Below are 15,602 nucleotides of genomic sequence, written 5' to 3'. Positions count from 1 at the left end.
AGAAGCGAAAAGTCTACAAGTTAAATATTTTATATTTGAAAAGCATATTTCCTTTGCGGTTTGTTATTTACATCAAACCATATACTGCAGAACGGGGCTACTTGAACTTTGATGTGTTACTTGAGCCCAGTACAAAAAAAATATTTAGATCTGTATTTGGTCTACAATAATGAATGTATCGACATGATTCATTGTTTCCCTGACAGGTGACACTTATTGTCACGTTACGTACATTATTGTAGACCAAATAAAGATTTAAATTTTACGGTACACAAATACATAATTTTACAAACTCATTTTTGGTTTTATAGTAACGTTATGATGTTAAGTACTCGATATGTAAAAAGCGGAACAAAGACAATTCATTCATTGTTCTGACCCTTATCTACACCCAATGGTGCATAGGGCACTATGTTGTATAGATACAGTGCTCCAGGTGCCAGTCCAAGGTAACATTATAGTAAAAAATCACATTTATTTTGAACCTGCTGGAAAGCGCACGGTAGAATGGGCTAACAGCTACACCACGTAAGCTGATATAAAGACAATAGCTTTATTGAAAGATATATATCTTATCCCAACAGAAACAAAGAAAGTCTTTCTTCATTCAAAGAAAATATGGAAGTCTAAGAATTAATGTATATGTAAGCAATAGAATGTGTAAGCATTAGAATGCCACCTGAGGGCATCAAGCCCTCATGTCTCTTCTTCCAACCCCGAGGATTCCGGCGCCCCGGAAGGCCGCTGACGACCATTCACCGACTATACTCAGCGGAACTTCGAGACGCCGGACTGACCTGGAAGGAAGCCAAGGAGATGGCGCGTGACAGAGTGACTTGGAGACGACTCGTGTTGGCCATATGCTCCACCTAGAGAGCGAACATGGAAAGAAGAAGAAGAAGCAATGTGAGTATGTTGGTCACAACAACATCCTGCAATCTGTTTGCGAAAGGATATTTTTAGAAGTCTCTCCTAGGAAGCAGTCACTCACTTAGAGCTACCTAGTACATATATAGAATAAATACATATATATAGAATAAACCGAAGTCAAAGACTTTTACTGATAATTTTCCACCACCTTACCACACAACAGTATACATAACCCTCAGTGGTTACATCCAGTGTTTAAGTACAAAAAAATAAGAAATATCAAACGCATTCATTAAAAAATACATTTATTAATTTTATATTAACAACTTGTTTATTATATCGCTCACTATTTTCAACAACGTCATATATAAAATATTGTCAATTTTCAGTTGCGCATGTTTTCGGAATGCCCAGAAAATGTACAATATCCAAAATATGCAAAATATGCAAAAGCAGCATATTTTTAACTTAATATTTACCCGCTACGTGTTGTTTTTGCATTTTGAAGAAAAGGTATTGTTTATTTATTTTTTTAAATACACTTCTTCTCCGTCTTATTCCTCATTGCTGAGGGTTGTGACCCTTGCAGAAGCAATGACTCTTCTCCAGTTATCCCTTGACTGCGCTGCACGTAGCGCTCCAACTACTGAGGTGCCTGCTGTTGCCTTAATTTGATCGGTCCATCATGTGGGGATCTTCCTCTCCCTCTCTTTCCCTCCAGGCTACCGATCACAACTAGTCGTTCCAGGCTATCCTAATTGCCACGCGCAACGTGTCCAAAGAACTGGAGAATCCGTCGGGTACAGATATTGGCCAGAGTCAAGCCATCCAAGCGTAGTTTAACACTTAATATTTTTCAAATGTAAAAAAAAACATTCAGGTTTTACCTAAAAAGATCTGTTGCACAGTAAAAAGTTCAATAAGTGGCTTGATATTTATTTTTAATACGTTTTATTATATTTTTAAACTTTAAAAACGATCTCCTGAAAAATCTAGTTTTTGATACATGACATTGTTGAAAGGAGTGAGCGATATGTACTTAAATAGCAGTATTCGTAGTGGCGACGTGGCACAGTTTAGCCAAAAGTCCAGACATTTGTAGAATAGTTCCGAGGCCTTCTATTATCCTCATGTGAGTGAATCCAATCTCCTTTATGAAGGCCAGTTTCAATGTCTCATCTATATTCAGGTTCTTGCAAACTTTAAAGATGTTTCCGATAATGTCTTCGGCTGCGTATCCTAGTTTCCACAATTTTGCCATTATCTGGAAGTCGATAAATATAATATTTAAGAAATTTTCAGAGAAAATCATTACAATAGAAATTCATTATAAATATTAATGCCAAAAGACTTTTTTATTGCAGATAAAGTAAAAAAAGGTGTTTATAATTAAAACGTAACTTTGTTTTAAAAATGTCTACTGGTTTCGAAGCTAACCGCTTCTTTATCAAGACTGATTAATCAGTCTTGATAAAGAAGCGGTTAGCAGTTGTAAATAAATTATCTGGTCAAATTATAAGCTTGAATAATAAAAATGAAAATGATATTTTCTGGCGTTTCTCATGTGTGTGATTTTAATTCAGGATTCGGACCTTCTTTTCATCTCACCAATAGATGTCTCTAGTGAAGTTCTAGTGATAATAGAATAATGTTTCAAAATTGGTTCATATATATAGATCTTCCAAGAATTTAAGTAGTGTGGTTGTCAATAATGGGTAGAATTGGTGAATGTTACACGTGTGTGATTACTTAAACCAGCCTATGATGGTCGTCAGCCCCGTAAATGCCCAGACTTCCATATTCTTCTTCATCTTTGATGAGATGTCAAAAAATAATATAAAATAGTTGCTTCAGTAAAACAGCAGTACATTGTAATTTTTAATTTTAATTTTCTTTCTTGTTTATACTTTATGTTCAAGCACTAATTACCCTCTGATTGGAAACAGCTATATAAGGCATCAAATGTTTTCACCAATATCACTAGTCTGTTTTGGTTGGTCGGAAGATACTGCTTCATAGCAATAAGCCCACCAATGTACATACATATTTCTTTTCTGTACATGAAGTTTAAATAGAATTAAAATAAAATATGGTGGAGTGCGTACCTTATAAGCATTGTGTATATCTCCCTTTGTGCAAAACTCCAGCATATCTTTTACAAGTAGCGGGTGTGGTTCATCGCAGACCTTGAAGACGTTCTCTCCGTTGATGTGGCCAAACCCGTTGGCCGTCGATTGCAGGTTATTCAGCGCCTGCCTCATGTCACCCTGGCAGGTGAACACAACGGCTTCCAGACCATCTTCGGAGAACGATAGATTCTCTTTCTTGCAGACTTCTAATACCTATACATTCAGAATGGATAATTTAATATGGTTTGTATACTGATAGGACGAGAAGATGAGCGCCTTCCGCTGTATCGGGTTCAGTGACAGTCCAAAATGATTTTAGATTATTTTTCATAGAGAAGAATGGATTTGAAACGCTCTATGTAAGTACCTGGAACTTATTTATTTATAAGCAAGGTGTAGGTAGGTACTTACATGGAAAATTTTAATATTTTCTTATCAATTTTAAGGAAGAAACGATGTTCAATGTTAGTACGTAGGTACTCAAATATTTTTTAAAGTTGACGTAGGTATTTAAATATGTCCTAATATCTGAAATTATGCTCAATGATCTCGTGGACTGGTCTAGTGCCCAATGAAAGGGTCTTTAGCCCTTAAGAGTGCGAACCGTCGATAGATGGACTCTCTATTAATGCGTATGAAGTGCGGAGCGTCGGGATACCGACTACTGCGCAATTTGATATGGGTATCGACCTGTACGGACGTGTCTTAGCGCGCGCATGTATAATGTTTTTAATAAGTTGATAACATTTATAAATAACGATTTAAAATTATTTTGCTGTGAATTTAACATTGATTTTTGTATTTTTTAAAGTAAATGTTTTTTATTTCTACCTAGAAAATGTCAAATTCGTCAAGTAGTGATGATGAAAAACAATTAGCAATTTATGTGAAAATAAGCTCAGCACTATAAGGTTTAATATGTAATTATGTGTAAAGATAGTGACGCCTTGTCCGCCGATATTGAAGATTTGTCCGCCTCCGTAGTGTAATGGTCAGCATGCTCGGCTACCGTACTGGAGGTCCTGGGTTTGATTCCCAGGGAGGGGGTCAAATAAATATAAGTGATTTTTTTCACTCTAATATTTATTCAATATTACCCTGGACTGGTACCTGAAGCGGAGGGCTGATCACCTTTCCTTCATGTGTTAACGATCAAGATAACACTGCGTTTATATGATGCAGTGCCCTATGCACCATTAGGGTGCGGATAAGGGTTTGAAAGAAAAAAGAAAAGAAAAAAAGATAGAGAACCGCTAACCGCTGTCAAAAGACAAAAAGCAACATACTTTGGCCACATTCCGTGGAGAAAAATATGCCCCTCTATAGCTTTTAGTGGAGGAAAAGGTAGAGGGCAGACGTGGGGCGTAAAAGAACATTATAGCTCAAAAATTTTGGACAGTGGTTTGGAATACCGGAGGCAGCAACCCTCATCAGGCTGGCCCAGGGTCGTGTGGAGTTTAAAGAGATGTTTGCTAACCTCTGATAGGAGTAGCATGAGATGAAAAAGAATTTGCCAAATGAGCTGACTGGTTTGTCACAACATCTTGAGTGTGTTCACAAACCTAGGTTTCTGAACAAGTATTTGAATACTGTGTAGTAGTATTTGAATAAGTGACTGCCGAATCAATTAATGAAATTTAAAAAAGATGATTTAACCTTTGCCAATATCTGTGCGTCTGTGAGCTTGGAGTACCTCAGCATAGCGCATCGGGATTGGATCGGTTCTATGATCTTCTCGCTGGTGTTGCATGCCAGAGCGAAGCGCGTAGTGTTGCTGTATATCTCCATGGTCCGCCGGAGGGCTTGCTGGGCCCCTTCCGTCATGCTGTCCGCCTCGTCAAGTATTACTATCTTGTGTCTGCCACGCGGCAATGTTACCTGTACAAAATATGGATTAAATCACTTTTCCATTATTTATTGATTCGGCATTAACTTTGTGGAAAGACATTATTATTTTATTAAAATTAAACACTTGAATATACCACTTTAATGAGTTTTATTTATATTTACGACTAGTTTCGAAAACAAACAATGTTTTCATCTTCTGGTACAAATTAAAACAGTCAGTTTTGTTAAAACAGAAGATGAAAACATCTGTCGTTTTCGACACTAGTCGTAAATATAAATAAAACTCATTACAGAGGTATATTCAAGTGTTTAATTTTAATAAAATAAATCACTTTTCACTTTCTGAAAAACAAAATGGAGCTTATTTAAAGCGTAGCATAGAGCAGTGGTCTCAAATCAGCCTGGAAAAGGTAAGTTGAGTTCCTGATTGCCCCACACTAGATTATCCCTCCTGTTCACAACACAGAATTAAATAAAACATCTTTATTTAGTTACAAGAAACAAAACCTACTTAATGATCTTTAAACCTTGTACATAATAAGCATGGTAAATAATAAATGCAATGAAATGAGGAGCGCCTAGAATATTTCAATATCGACAAATTGGAAATCAGGAGACAAATTGCAGACTTAATGTATCTTTATAATATAATCCATGGTAACATTGATTCAGCATTTTGTGTCGAGAAGATAGCAATGAATGTTCCCTCTTGGCGATTAAGGAGGCACAACACATTTTCTCTCCCAGTATATAACAATAATATGGCACACTTTAACTCCATTTCTAGGATGCTAAGATTGTATAATAATTTAGAAAATACTGATAATGTGACCATCGACATATTTAATGATGGCACGGAGAAATACAAGAGGACTATTACCGCATTGGTGAAATCATTTTCAAATTGATTTCACCAATCTGGTGGAGTCTTGAATTTTGTACCTTATGTAGCATAGTTTAATTTCACTTTTAATTTTTACTTCTAATTTTTATTTTTATTTTTCTTACTTCATTACTTTTAATTGTTATTACACTTTTTTTACAACCAAATTTCTATTCTGTCTATATGTGTTTAAGCTGCACCTTTATTGTTTCTGTAAGCTTGTTGTGTTCCCATGTAATTGATGAAAAACATCAAAACTATTTGTATTGCACTGTATTTCGTTTATTGTATAATGTTTTTCATTGTTTGTGAACCGTAAATAAATAAATAAATAAATTCCCATCTAAAAAAAAGCCCAGAGGTTCCCAATTTCTGCGTACAAATTAATTAACTAACTAATCATCATGCCGCATCCTCGCAGGGGTAGTCATACCTGGGCATTTTGAAATCTTCAGGGGGCTCGGAGGGGCTCACGCGAGATCCTTGTTAAATTTGACTTGAGCCAGCGAGCCCCGTGTTAAAGTAAGAGAAATCAATATTCTCTGATTAAATCACCACATAAATGCAATTTCACTGGTTGGTTTAAATGAATTATAAAACATAAACCTTTGTTGCCTTTTGAAATTTATTATTTTGAATTATTATGTATTTTGGATAGTTAGAAAAAAGATACACCTCCCTCCTTCCCCCCGCGAAAAAATTGTTAAAAAATTGGCAGCCCATCCCAAGATAAAAATATAGTCAAACTTCCATAATGCATTCATAAGTTGGTAAATTACAGAATATAAATATATTTTACCTTTTGCTGCGCAAACATTTTTATTTTGTTTCGAACAACATCAATGCCACGATCGTTTGAAGCATTTAGCTCCAAGACAGCTTCTTTGAAGGAGTTTCCTAGTAAAATCCTCGCTAAACATAGGATGGTTGTTGTTTTCCCTACGCCTGGAGGTCCTGCAATTATTATATTAGGCGCATTGCCATTTTGTGCAAAAACAGACAGCCTGCTAATCGTATCTTCATTGCCGACAATATCCTCAAACTTTTGCGGGCGATATTTTTCGATCCAAGGCAAGTGAGCAACCGATTTCGGCGGCTTAGGTTCTGGCTTAGCAACCTTGGGTGCCTCTGCCTCTTGTTGCGGGTTGTCAACTTCCATTATACAAACGTCATCGTCTGCCATTTTCATTTATGTATTAAGATCAAATAGGGCGAAATTAAAGAAAACAACGAAGAAAACAACACAGCAGCGAACTGTCAAAATGAGACCGACATGCAAGCATAGAAAAATGGTAAACATTTTCTATTTGGCGCGTAAATAAAATACGAGAGACTAGAAAAATTACCGAACATTAAATGAAAATTCGTATGACTAATGACCATTTTCTAGAGTACCTACGTGGAAAATAATAAATTTATAAAAAAAGGTTTTTGTGATAGAAAAAAGTATAAACACGTGCAAACAGTGATTTATTGTGAAACTATAATGAAAATAGCTTTCAAGAATATTATTATCTAAATATAATATGTATTTGATTTGATAAACCAATTACGGCTCTTTATTTTGATTGATTCATGTTACTGTAACCATCAAAGATATTTTAGAAACCAATACATTAGTCACAGTTTTCCCTAATATTTATAAATTTATTTTGAAAATCCATAAATTTTTGTTTTTCGGTATTTTCTAAAATAAATCATTTTTCATGAAAGTTTTATTTTATTCTGCTGAATATTTTGGGTGAGTATGCCATATGTCAGCATTTTGAGAAATATACCTTTCGCATCCAAAATATTATGATCATCTTTTTCATTTCTTTTTTTACTAGCCTCCATTCGAAAAAACAACGATTAAATCATTTATTGTTTTTGATGTAATCGAAGAGAATTTTTTATATGTTCTGTCAAAAATTACAAATATCCCATGAAAATTATAATAAATTTGGACAATTCATATAGCGCCATTTTTGTATAATACTACCTCAAGGGCACTTCGTTTTATTTTTTCAAAAGCCTCCAATCAATTCATTACGATTTAATTGGGGAAAAAGAGTAAGGGGAAATGATATAGAAAACAAATGTGTTTTACATTTTTTGACAGCTCAACAAGATGAAATAGAATATGGAAGTCTGGATATTTACAGGGCTTATGACCTGTCATATGTTGGTTGACTGATCTCTTTACACATCTGCAACATTCATGATTGACAACCACCCTACTTTAATTTTTGGAACTCCTAGATATATTATTAATCTCAAGACACAGTACATATGAGTTCACAACAGCCATCTATATCTGATTGAGAAAATTTTTACTCAGCAGAGACCTTTTTATTTGGATGTATGCAACATCCAAACCCCGGATTATTTTTACACAATGGGAATCACAATTGATTTTTTTTTATGCAGCTTATAATTTGACCAGTTATTTATATTCTCAACAGTTTGAGTGTGTCTAAAAACTTGTTCATAAATCTGAGGAAATGCGTTTTTTCTTTCTTCTTAAGATCATTTCACTCACACTATATCTAACGATTGATGGAAGAGTATTCCAAGCCACGGGTCTCACAACAGCAAAAGCACGCTCGCCACATTTAAACATTATTTTTCATTTGACCTTAATCAATGGATTATCAATGGGTGTTTTAGAATGAAAGGACGGGGAAGGTAAGTGTATCAAAATAAAATACACCATGCAGACTAAGTAAAAATAAATCTTTTGTGGTTTCATTTTACGAGTGGGAAGAATCAAACTCACAATGCCAGTTTCAAAATCTAGTGTCTACCCGACTATGCCATGTTGCTGATCATAATGAATATTTTAAAAATGAAAAAAACCTTGTAGTCAAAGAATTTTATTTTCATATTCTTTTTAACAAATATTATCAAATGCTTTACTGTGAATAATAAAAAATAAAATATTTAACTTAGTACATTGTTATCTAGTAGCTAGACACATTACGGAAACATATAAATGGATTATACTAAGGTTTAAAAAAAAAACATACTGTAAAGTTTTTAAAGTACATTCCTCTATTTATTGTAAGCCATGTAAATATATTTTATAAAATAGGGAATAACAAGTACGGCTTTACATCATATAAAGCAAGGTTAATAAAAACAAATTAAATTTGGATAATTTTAAATCATGAAGCGTAAAAATTCACTTAAAAACATTTTGTTGACATCAAGTAATTCAGACATTTTTCAAAATCTTATTAATAGCAAAATTATAAAGTTCAGAATTGATTTGTTTTAATTTAGTTATCTCGGTGCTTAATTTTCCTACTTTAGTTTCGCCAGTTTCACCACCATTTAAATCCATAATTACATCATCGTTGTTTTCAACATCATCCCAGAAATCGCTTGGCTCTTTAGATATGATTTCCAAATCACAGTCTGTGTCGATTGTCCTCTGAAAACTGTGCAGGACAAGAGACGGATTGAAATCTTTAGCAAACATGTTCCTAGGTACTATTGTGAAATAAGCGTTGGTAATCGCCCCTTTATGGGGTATTCCGTGAGTTTTCTGCCTACTTGGAATGTGCCAGACAATTAACTGTTCATCGTTGGACCCGGAAATCAAAGTTTCCCCGTCCATAGATAAGGACAAACATGTCACCGGTTTCGTATGTCCGGTAAACGTCAACGATTTATCAGTTTCATTCAAATAATACTCTCTCATTCGTGGTGGATTCGCAATAGAGAATTGATGAATTACTCCGTCCATTGTACCGATGAAAACGTTCATTTCAATAAGATCCATTGTAACTGATGATAAACTCTTATCAAATACGAGGTTTAAGATGAGTTCTCCGCACGACAGATCGTAGATTTTGCAAGTTCTATCTACGGAAACGGTGACAAGACGTGAACGGATGCCACCTTTGCCGATGTAAATATCAGAGACTGGTAATGAATGATCGGAAAAAATGTACAATGGGTCGTGTTGGCCGGCAACCGATTGTGAGGTAAGGTCTCCGACTGCATTGGATATGAGAGGGGCGAGGCTCCAAACCATCACGATACCATCATCACCCGCCGATACAAAGTGAGAGCCGTCATCGCAGAATTTTACAGATGTTATCGTCTGGTAATGACGGCTCGCAATCGCTAGCAAATTCCCCGAGGAAATTTGCCAGACATATATTTTTTCTTCGATTCCCGCGACGCAATAACAGCCATTTGGAGAAAATGCCAGTGCCGTAGCTCTCCCGGGAAGAACGAATCTTATTCCTTGGACTTGTTCTTGAGAGTTTAACGGCCAGAAATGTAGTATCGGTTTAGTTCTCTCGGAAGCGACGAGGTAATCTTCACCCAGTAGTGACAGCGTCCTGGGGGCGGCTACACCTCCTCCTTTATAGCTGAATAATGACGTCCCAGAATGCACATCCCAGACAGAAGAGTTCCATAGTTGCCCTGTGGTGTCACTTGTAATGGCAACTTCTAGAGGATCCATTGTTCGTTTTCCTAAAATAATACAACACTAAAATTATAAAATTTCCGTAAATTGATATTAAAAATTAACTTTCAATTAAACGCAAAGATTTCATAGGTTCAAAGGGAAAACTTTATTAATAGGAATATACAAGAAAATTGTTTACCTTTGAATTACTTTTTCGGTTAATTTAAAATGTAAATCAATTAAACAGCAAATCATCAACAACAGTTGTTCCGAAAATATATACTTTCACGACTTTTGAGACAAAATTATTGCAAAAACTTAAAACACGCGGCTACACAGAACTCGGCTGTCAATAATATAAAATAAAAATCCTGTATGTTGTTTCAACTGTATTTGACATTTAAGATTTGACCAATCAAATCACAGCAATTTGATACGTTTAGAATTTCATTGGTTGGGAAAAGCAGTATGGCGAAAAATATTCAAGCTAGCCAACATAATTTACTCTCTCCGTGTTGACAGGTCTGCGGCGGTGTGGATTTTTTCCCGATTGTTGGCGAGGATAATCCTCGACTCGCCTGTGAAGATGTTCAAAAAGTAAGTGAATTCTTTGTTTAAATATCTTATTTACATTTTTTCATTTTGTATATGCTATTTTTATAAGGATATGAAATGTTTATTCTCGCGATATTCGAGGTTATTCTTTCGAGCGTACTTCATGTTGATCAAATTGTCTATGCGCTTTGCCATTGGTCAGTTCTTGTCTAGCTACTCGTGGCCAATTTCACTCTTGACAAAACCTACAAGCGCGAGAAGTATTTTTCGTTCGGTGGGGAAAGGTGTTTTGTTCGTAGGTAGGCCCATTTCCGCCTGTGGGTCGATTTTCCCGTGACTTCGCGTGTTAACTAAAGGAAAATTTGCGCTGCACACGCGCGGGCAGATTTCGGGAGCGTTCTAAATTTTTTGTGTTTTTTTACGCTAGATTTTGTACAAAGTAATGGATGTGCGAGGATGCAGTGTTCTGTGACGTAATTGGACTGCGACGCAAATAATATAACCGTGTTGCAACATTTTGTCGGGCTTGTGATAATTTTAACAGTTAATCGTTCACCGTTCGCTCGCGCTAGCGGCGTTATCAGAAAATTGCCGTTCTCGTGCAGCTACGAGGTTCGATCGCGGCCGTTCCGCCATTGTTTCGCGGCCAGCTGATTCGTCAAGATGTGGGCTGACGCGACAGACGAGCCGAATTTAGACGGAGACGGTCTCAGGAGGAGACAAACATGGGAACCGGACACCGCGAGTCTCAATTCCAGATTGGACGACTTGCTGGACGATGAATTGGCGGAGGAGGAAGGAGCGGGGTGTCCGCTACCGTCCACGCCGGAGGACCAGCACTTACTGGATCAGGAAATGAGAGAGGTCCTCAAGGCTGGCGTTTTGTCGGACGAGATAGACCTCGGAGCGCTGGCGCACAACGCGGCGGAGCAGGCTGAAGAGTTCGTGCGGAAAGTTTGGGAAGCTTCGTGGAAAGTCTGCCACTTCCGGAACCTCCCGCAGTGGCTGCAAGACAACGACTTCCTGCACAAAGGCCACCGCCCCCCGCTGCCCTCGTTCGGGGCTTGCTTCAGAAGCATCTTCAGAATACACACGGAGACTGGCAACATCTGGACGCACTTGCTCGGCTGCGTGGCGTTCATAGGAGTGGCTATTTATTTCATATCGCGGCCGTCCATCGAGGTGCACATACAAGAGAAGATGATCTTCGGAGCTTTCTTCTTTGGCGCCATTATCTGTTTGGGCTTTTCGTTTGCTTACCACACGATGTGCTGCCACTCTGAAATGATGGGGAAGTTGTTTTCGAAGCTGGATTACTGCGGCATAGCGCTTCTTATAATGGGATCCTTCGTGCCGTGGTTATACTACAGTTTCTACTGCCACTACCAGCCCAAATTGATATATCTGTCGGTAGTCGTGATATTAGGATTGTCTTCGATCGTTGTCTCTCTCTGGGACAAGTTTTCGGAGCCGCGGCTTAGGCCTCTGAGGGCCGGGGTGTTCATGGGCTTCGGGCTGTCCGGAGTGATCCCGGCCGTGCACTACGGCATCATGGAAGGCTGGTTCAGTCAAGTGAGCAAGAGTTCTCTCGGCTGGCTCGTGTTGATGGGGCTGCTGTATATCGCCGGGGCGCTGGTCTACGCCCTGCGTGTCCCGGAGCGCTACTTCCCGGGCAAGTGCGACATCTGGTTCCAGTCCCACCAGATATTCCACGTGCTGGTGCTGGCGGCCGCCTTCGTGCACTACCACGGCATCAGCGAGATGGCTTCCTACCGCGTGACGGTCGGAGAGTGCGCCCGCCCGTCGTCCGTGATAGTTTTCTAGCCGTTTTTCACCGCTTTCTTCAACAACCAAGAAGAGGCGCCCCTCGGATACGACCTTCCCGTAAACTAGATGCATTCCTTACTTAAAATTGCCAGTGCACTTTTGTTTTCGACTTAAAATGAAGAAAGAATCATAGTTTGATAAGGTGTTTAAATGCGTGATCTTCGAGGTTCGGGAAAGGTAGCCGCTCTTAAATGGATCAATTAGGCTCGTCAATAAACATCGCGCTTTTACGGAACGCTTTCCAAACAGGCTGACTCGCGGCGTAATCTCTTCGTTGACAGGGTATGATGGTACCTTCTCGAGACCTCGCGTGTGGCGAAGATTGTGATGAAATCCAGGTGCAAATAAAAGTAATAAGATATTCAAAGAGAGTGTTCGTAGTTTTAAAAATAAAGAATATTTTTATATAAATGTTATCCAAAAGTGTTGGAAACGCGGGAACACGTTTCCCGACGTTTGGTAATTGGGTATAGAGGCTTTTATTATTATTCATTTTTCTATATATTCTAAATTGCTCGCCTCTTGGGCGAATTGTACGATCTATTTAAGGCTTCCATAGACGTTTTGAGCTTTTGTTAATCGATCTACGCTGATGAATCTGGCATTTAACAATGTGCAAAATAAACTTACACATATCACATTTGTGTTGCCAGTCAAAAATAACAGCTTTCATAATTATCCAGTTTATATTGTTTAATACAATTATGTAAATCTTGCATTGAATATCAAATTATTTTGAACTTCATGTAAATACACAATGTCCATATAAATCAAGACTTATCGAGAATTATTTTTCCACTGCAAAAAGTCCATTTTGTTTTTACAACTCAGGAGTAGATTTTGGTAAATATTACATAACTCCATCTCTCTCTAGCAATGCTCTACCAAAAACACAATGTTTTATTGACTTTTCGCTATACTAACAGTAAAAGTAAGGTGTGTAGTTAGTTAATCTCGGATGATGCTATGTTTAAATTGTAGTTTCGGAAACTTAATCTAACTTCGGGTAAAATTTAAGAAGCATACGGATATATTTTTCATTCATTATTTTTATAATTCAAAGTCAATCTTGAAACTATTTTTTAATATGGTAAGACATATTCTAAACATCTGGGCATCTAGTAAATTTATAAATTGATTCTTTCATCAAATTGACTTAAATGAACTGGTCATTTAAAAAGTTGAATGAATAAAACTATTTTTCTTGGGACCTCTAAAAAACCATTTAAATATATATAAAAAAAATTGACAGTTCAGTTGCGTCTGTGTCCACAATGCAGCTCTATTAATTTTTGATTTTCCAGGTTTTTTTTTTTATATTCTAAAACGTTTCATTGAATATTGTATAAGGTAGGTAGCCTTAAAAGTTTGTGCAGATTTTGGTATTTTAAATTAATGTAAAATTATTGCATTTTTCTTTTTCGAGTACTTGTAAAAGAGATTTTGATTTTAAATTGATTCCTATAACATTATGATGAGAAGTCTTGGATATAGTGCAGATAATAAGCTTTGCTCAATCCGTTATTTACTGTTTAAACTTTTTGTACTTTTGTAATTTGAGCACGGTTTAAAGTTCAAAAGCTGTAGAAGATTCTGTATTCCATTATTTAATGAAGATCTTTTATTATTATGCACGATGAGGAATCTCATAAACTTTTTTGGTTACACAACACCTCAACATATGTTACAAAATACTACATAAAAAATCATGTGTTATGAAATTTATCAATGCTTGAATTCATTTCATTATGATTGATCACCATTATCTATCCAATTTTAAAGAGACAATAACTTTTTATAGGAGATGATTGAGGTTTCACATTCAGAAGGTGATTAGGTCGGTTCATTATATAAATGCGAATAGGAAATGACAAAACGACGTTCATAGAATACATATTGAATGCTAATTATGTGGATGAACATTTCTGTTAATAACATGTAAATTGATATGGCCTATTCACAAATTAACTTTTGCATTTCTTGTTGTTTAACACGTTGACTGCCAACTACGAGATAACTCATAGATTGCTTCTTTGCTGGGACGCCGACTAGGAGTTATCTCCTAGTGAATTTACTTTTTTTTAAAATATTATTTATTGTTTCGGCATTAACTTTGTGGTAAGACATGTTACAATGATTAAAGAAAACACTTGTTTTATACCACTTGAGTTTTATTATAGACTACATGTTTCAGAAGTTAAACTTCCATCATTCAGGTCTGTATAATAACTAAAATATAAAATTGTTCTATAAATAAGAAAATAGAAATTATAAGAAATTATAAGAAAATATAAGAAAATTGTTCTATAAATAGTTCCTTATTTATAGAACAATTTTATATTTTATATTTTAGTTATTATACAGACCTGAATGATGGAAGTTTAACTTCTGAAACATGTAGTCTTTAATAAAATTCAAGTGGTATAAAACAAGTGTTTTCTTTAATCACTGAATTTACTTGCCGTATTCATGCAGCTACAATAAAATTTCTAGTATATCAGTGCTAATACGGATAGATGGCTTCTGGGAAATGAACAAAAAATCAACGCTGGCATACATGAACAGAAAATTTATTAATAAATGAACAGAAAATATGAATATGTACTATAATTAGAGTTTTTAATAATTTAAAAAAATTGCCATGGCAGTCAACGTTTTAATGTAAAAATTTGCATTCTTTCCCTTATTATGTTGTCTAGACTTTTTACGTTGTGGGCCGATCCTTTTTACCTTTTGTATTTTTGTATAATTGAGATAATACTGCTTCTATCTTTAACGCCCAATAAGCATCAATACAATAATGATATAACTATGAGTTATCAGACTGTCCGCCTCCGTAGTGTAATGGTCAGCATGCTCGCCTACCGTTCTGGAGGTCCCGGGTTCGATTCCCAGGGGGGTTTAATAAATATAAGTGATTTTTTCAATCTAATATTTATTCAATATTACACTGGACTGGTACCAGAAGTGGAGGGCTGATCACCTTTCCTTCATGTGTAATCGATCGAGATAACACTGCGTTTATATGAAGCAGTGCCCTATGCACCATTGGGGTGCGGTAAGGGATTTATTATTATTATTATTA

At 36.3% G+C, this 15,602-nt stretch overlaps 4 protein-coding genes across 6 annotated transcripts in view; 2 read left to right on the top strand and 2 right to left on the bottom strand.

Annotated features, from left to right (window-relative positions):
* Nucleotides 1-1,164: 1,164 nt before the first annotated feature.
* Nucleotides 1,165-7,013, bottom strand: RfC4 (replication factor C subunit RfC4). 2 transcript variants are annotated; one of them, XR_015838645.1, is made up of 5 exons: nucleotides 6,530-7,013; nucleotides 4,656-4,877; nucleotides 2,976-3,212; nucleotides 1,604-2,134; nucleotides 1,165-1,414 (listed from the first exon to the last, which is right to left on the bottom strand). XR_015838645.1 is itself a non-coding variant. In XM_088271670.1 (4 exons), exons 1-4 carry the CDS (start codon nucleotides 6,917-6,919, stop codon nucleotides 1,910-1,912), a joined length of 1,074 nt encoding a protein of 357 aa, XP_088127796.1. In that variant the 5' UTR covers nucleotides 6,920-7,011; the 3' UTR covers nucleotides 1,165-1,909. The 2 variants fall into 2 exon arrangements, 1 of the variants encoding a protein (XP_088127796.1); XM_088271670.1 differs by having other exon boundaries at nucleotides 1,165-2,134; nucleotides 6,530-7,011.
* A 1,730-nt stretch (nucleotides 7,014-8,743) lies between these two features.
* Nucleotides 8,744-10,494, bottom strand: LOC148302406 (WD repeat-containing protein 18). 2 transcript variants are annotated; one of them, XM_088271667.1, is made up of 2 exons: nucleotides 10,335-10,494; nucleotides 8,744-10,200 (listed from the first exon to the last, which is right to left on the bottom strand). In XM_088271667.1, the coding sequence occupies exon 2, from the start codon at nucleotides 10,187-10,189 to the stop codon at nucleotides 8,927-8,929; it is 1,263 nt and encodes a 420-aa protein (XP_088127793.1). In that variant the 5' UTR covers nucleotides 10,190-10,200; nucleotides 10,335-10,494; the 3' UTR covers nucleotides 8,744-8,926. The 2 variants fall into 2 exon arrangements, with proteins under 2 accessions (XP_088127793.1, XP_088127794.1); XM_088271668.1 differs by having other exon boundaries at nucleotides 10,346-10,494.
* A 106-nt stretch (nucleotides 10,495-10,600) lies between these two features.
* The window catches only part of MCTS1 (malignant T-cell-amplified sequence 1 homolog), a 39,444-nt gene continuing 34,442 nt past the window's right edge, over nucleotides 10,601-15,602 (top strand). Inside the window, exon 1 of the mRNA XM_088271671.1 lies at nucleotides 10,601-10,732. Within this exon, the coding sequence (XP_088127797.1) occupies nucleotides 10,722-10,732 (11 nt within the window). The 5' untranslated portion in view covers nucleotides 10,601-10,721. The remainder of the gene's footprint in view (nucleotides 10,733-15,602) is intronic.
* On the top strand, nucleotides 10,895-13,645 carry AdipoR (adiponectin receptor). The gene has a single exon (XM_088271669.1). The coding sequence runs from the start codon at nucleotides 11,354-11,356 to the stop codon at nucleotides 12,512-12,514; it is 1,161 nt and encodes a 386-aa protein (XP_088127795.1). The 5' UTR covers nucleotides 10,895-11,353; the 3' UTR covers nucleotides 12,515-13,645.

Source organism: Brachycentrus maculatus, unplaced genomic scaffold (genome assembly GCF_059751285.1).
Source record: "Brachycentrus maculatus isolate JH-2025_06_01 unplaced genomic scaffold, ASM5975128v1 h1tg000454l, whole genome shotgun sequence".
Lineage (NCBI taxonomy): Eukaryota > Metazoa > Arthropoda > Insecta > Trichoptera > Brachycentridae > Brachycentrus > Brachycentrus maculatus.
Note: the sequence above shows the minus strand (reverse complement) of the source record. Positions and strands in the feature narration are given on the sequence as shown.